At 37.5% G+C, this 4,386-nt stretch overlaps 2 protein-coding genes across 2 annotated transcripts; both read right to left on the bottom strand.

Moving 5' to 3' along the window:
* Positions 1-67: 67 nt before the first annotated feature.
* On the bottom strand, positions 68-1,500 carry LOC135081205 (AP-1 complex subunit mu-1-like). The gene is made up of 2 exons (XM_063975951.1): positions 1,476-1,500; positions 68-1,406 (listed from the first exon to the last, which is right to left on the bottom strand). The coding sequence occupies exon 2, from the start codon at positions 1,396-1,398 to the stop codon at positions 133-135; it is 1,266 nt and encodes a 421-aa protein (XP_063832021.1). The 5' UTR covers positions 1,399-1,406; positions 1,476-1,500; the 3' UTR covers positions 68-132.
* Positions 1,501-2,643: 1,143 nt separating this feature from the next.
* Positions 2,644-4,340, bottom strand: LOC135081203 (AP-1 complex subunit mu-1). Its single transcript, XM_063975950.1, has 2 exons — positions 4,236-4,340; positions 2,644-4,080 (listed from the first exon to the last, which is right to left on the bottom strand). The coding sequence occupies exon 2, from the start codon at positions 4,071-4,073 to the stop codon at positions 2,805-2,807; it is 1,269 nt and encodes a 422-aa protein (XP_063832020.1). The 5' UTR covers positions 4,074-4,080; positions 4,236-4,340; the 3' UTR covers positions 2,644-2,804.
* Between the last annotated feature and the right edge of the window lie 46 nt (positions 4,341-4,386).

Genomic DNA, 4,386 nt, shown 5'->3' with positions numbered 1-4,386 from the left:
CACACTGCGAAGCAGGTTAGTAATGATGATCCACTTTATCTCATAAAGTAAAATAAAACACTACAACTTAATTGCATGTTTTAATTTCAGTATAAAATAACGATAATGTAAACTGCACAACAAGAAAGCAAGTTAATTTGTCCTCAATTGATAGTCTCCATTCTGAGTGATATACCGCACCCACGGTAGAGCTAAATATCCACTCTTCTCAATAATTTTAAGGTACCTGACTTGCATGCCAGATGTTGTAAAGTAGGGAATTTCAAATTTAACTTGTATGGGTGGCCTCCCATCCAATTCTTCCCCTTGTATTGAGGGCAAACCAAAATGAGCTCTCATTAAGAACTCCTTGCCACCAGGAAATGCCTTGATATACCAAGTAATAGCATTGTTTTCCGGGGTATATTTCACTCTGCCAGTGGTAGTTTTGAACCTTGGAGAATCAGCATCAGCTGGTACGGGAATAATAATCTCTACATTATTAGCTGTTGAGCGTCTTTTGAACTGTGACTTTGCTCTAATCATATACTCAACCCTGGAGTGAGCATGTCGCTCAATCATAGATTCAATCCAAATCAGAGGTTTAACTTGCGTGTTTATTCTATAAGACATTAATTCAAAATCACCATCAGGCGGAATAAAGGATATGGTCCGATCGTTTGCATAGCGTGATAACTTAACACACTGGTGGAACTTGACATCTTCAATCTCAACTGATTTAGCTTGGCTTCTTCTATTCTCAAACAAAACTTTGTCATTTAAGCCCAAGCGCAGTTCAGGCATTCCTGAAAGATAGACCTTCATTTTAACTGCACCAACAATTTCACTTCGTAGTACGGTTCCATGGGAATTCGCCAATAAATTAACGGACTCGACAACATCAAGAAACACTTCGTTTTTCCTATATCGTATACCCTCAGATCGCCACGACACTGCGTTAGTTACTGCTGTAGGTATTTTTCGGTGCATTTCTAGTCTATGACCTTCTTGCGTTATGTACTCCTGAAGAATCGTACTGTCCGTAGTCTGCGGATAGCCAAAATCTATCAGTTCATCAAGCAGCTCGTAGATGACGACAAAATTGTCTCGAATGCTCTCCTCTTCAAGTTCTTGAAAGTATTCAGAAAAAACTTCAACAAGCTTGTACAAAAATGCAAAAACAAGAGCGATGTTAGCATTCTTCTTAGTTGCAGACACGATGTACAGGTTGTTGGTCTTGATGAAGGCAAAGGTACACTCCTCGGTCTGCAGAAGAGGAGTCAACATGCCTTCATCTTCTTTTTCCATAACTAACGGCATGAATTTATCGATGACCTCCATATCCACATCACCACGATAGTTTCGTGATATGAGGACTTTTCCCTTAACGTCCAAAATAAATATTGCAGATGAAGACATTTTTGTAGCTGAAATATAAAATTTACAAAAATTAGTCATAAAATATTATCTCGCCGCAACTTCGCTTACTTACTTACGTTTCGTCTGTTTATGGGACGTAAAAGTTATTAAAAGTTATTCAGGCTTACTTTAATTAACTAAAATGTATTAATATTTACACACAAAACATTACTTTAAAACTTGAAAAGCAAATACTTCCACGTTGTAAACAGTAAAAAATACTATGAAGTCATTTATCTGCTTCGTATCTGAAATTTTGACAGCTGGATTGATAAACTCTTGATAATGATAAGCAATCACTAGAGTATTGATTGCTCAATTAGTTTGTTATTGTAATTGCAATCTTCGTGAACTCTCTACCTGTAGCATTAATTCAATTAAGTATTTTCCGGCCGAGACGGTTTCTGGCTAGAGGGCTTTTAGTATTTAAAAGTTACTCACTTTACGCGCGTTTCTGTGCAATAGTTAAAAAGACGTGTAACTACCCTACGCCTACGTACCTACTTGTAACTTTTTAAGTAAGTCTTTATTGCATAACTGAAATGTAAGTACCTCAATTATTTTTAATAGAATAAATAAAAGATGTATTGAGGACTGTAAAATGGGAAGGAATAGCGAGAAGAGCGCCATTATTTTTGCGCCGATATTGGTCAATGGCCGGTTACTAAATCAAAGTGATTTCATATCAAAGTTACTAGCAGGGTAGTAAACTTGTCATAAAAGAGACAAAGAGTAAGTAAAGCCTCCGGAATATAGCCTGGCTTGTGAAAAACATAAATAAAACGCCTGCTAAATTAGCACAGCAATGCTGATTCACCGAGAACCATTGCATGTAATTTCTACGGAGGACTATGATTTTTTTTTGCTATTATTTTATTTATTGTTGACTTCGTTTTCATTTAGTAGCTAAACAAAGATTGTTGATAACATTAGCTAAATGTCATGTTTGTCGCAAAATGACTATTACTATCAGAGAATACACATACTCCAAGAGATTACTATACAGTGAAAGCCATACCCACAAACACTTCTACTCCCTTCACCTCGTCACCTGTCGCATGACTCAGTGATCGGCGTCACATACGAGTACCATACATACGCTTAAGTCAATTTGAATGGAAATATGATACTGATTGCACCACACTATCATCAGCATGAATATGAATGAAGAATGAACAAATAAAATAAGCATTATATGGGACAACAATACATAATTAATAATGGTGAGGATAAGTGACACACCCGTTTTTAGAGAATATTATTTATTATAGCGCGTCAAATATTAAATACATAATACTATAATGTTTTACTTATAATAATATACCTACAACAATGACAATGGATTTAACTTGCAAACAGATAACATATCGTGCAAACTTAAGTAAAGAAGGAATGTGTTAAATGTGTTAGTTTGTCCTTAACTGATAGTCTCCATTCTGGGTAATGTATCGCACCCACGGCAGGGCTTGATAGCCGCTCTTCTCAATGATTTTGAGATATCTAACTTGAATGCCAGATGTAGTGAAGTAGGGGATTTCAAACTTTACTTGGATAGGTGGCTTACCATCCACTTCCTCACATTCTACTGATGGCAAACCAAAGTGAGCTCTCATCAAGTACTCCTTGCCTCCTGGGAATGATTTGATAGACCAAGTAATGGCATTCTGTTCTGGAGTATATTTCACACTACCAATTGTGGTTTTAAACTTAGGAGAATCAGCATCAGCCGGCACTGGAATGATGATCTCAACATTATTAGCGGTTGAACGTCTTTTGAATTGAGACTTGGCTTTAATCATGTATTCCACCCTGGAGTGGGCATGACGTTCAATCACAGATTCGATCCAGATCAAAGGCTTCACATGTGTGTTTAATCTATAGGACATTAACTCAAATTCCCCATCAGGTGGAATGAATGAAATTGTCCGATCATTTTCAAAACGTGACAGTCTGACACACTGGTGAAACTTGACATCTTCAAGTTCAACAGATTTTGATTTGCCCCTTCCAGTGCTTTCAAATAGAACCTTATCATTCAAGCCAAGCCGCAGTTCGGGCATACCAGATAGATATACTCTCATTTTAATTGCACCAACGATTTCACTCCGCAAAACATTGCCATTTGAATTGGCCAACAAATTGACAGACTCAATCACATCAAGGAACACTTCGTTTTTCCTGTATTTTATGCCTTCAGACCGCCATGATACAGCGTTTGTAACCGCCATTGGTATTCTCGGCTGCATTTCCAACTTGTGGCCTTCCTGAGTGATGTATTCTTGAAGAATCTTACTATCAGTAGTTTGTGGATAGCCAAAATCTATCAGCTCGTCCAGCAACTCGTAGATCACAACAAAATTGTCGCGAATACTCTCCTCTTCGAGTTCTTTGAAATACTCAGCCATAACTTCTACAATCTTGTACAAAAATACAAAAACCAGTGCAATGTTAGCGTTTTTCTTGGTTGTTGATACAATGTACAGGTTGTTTGTCTTGATGTAGGCAAACGTACACTCGCTGGTCTGCAGCAGGGGCGTCAGCATGCCCTCTTCCTCCTTCTCCATGAGTAACGGCATGAACTTGTCAATGACACCCATGTCCACATCGCCGCGGTAGTTCCGTGATATGAGCACTTTGCCCTTCACGTCCAAGATGTATATCGCCGAAGAAGACATTTTGAAGCTGAAAGTTTGGACAAATCAGGTTATCAAGTCAGCAAATAGAAAGAAAAAACCAGTTTTGGATGCTTAATTGCAAATTCGAGAGAGTATATTTAGGAGTTGTAGGACAACAAATGTGACCTATGTGTATCATATCCATGTATTTATTTTACTTACATGCTATTTTAGGCGATTTTATGTAAATATTAGCTACATTATCCGAAAAATTAAACGTAAGACTTTTTTTGACAGATAACCCAGCAATGATGACGCAATTGACAGTATTGACGACATACTCTCTAATCTGTGGTATTGACAAATCGAGTTG

The sequence above is a fragment of the Ostrinia nubilalis genome, chromosome 19, assembly GCF_963855985.1.
Source record: "Ostrinia nubilalis chromosome 19, ilOstNubi1.1, whole genome shotgun sequence".
Lineage (NCBI taxonomy): Eukaryota > Metazoa > Arthropoda > Insecta > Lepidoptera > Crambidae > Ostrinia > Ostrinia nubilalis.
This window is presented reverse-complemented; position numbering and strand designations above follow the sequence as displayed.

What these genes read in the sequence shown, in the direction of transcription:
- LOC135081205 (XM_063975951.1), bottom strand. Translation starts at nt 1,398, where the DNA reads ATGTCTTCATCTGCAATATTTATTTTGGACGTTAAGGGAAAAGTCCTC.
- LOC135081203 (XM_063975950.1), bottom strand. Translation starts at nt 4,073, where the DNA reads ATGTCTTCTTCGGCGATATACATCTTGGACGTGAAGGGCAAAGTGCTC.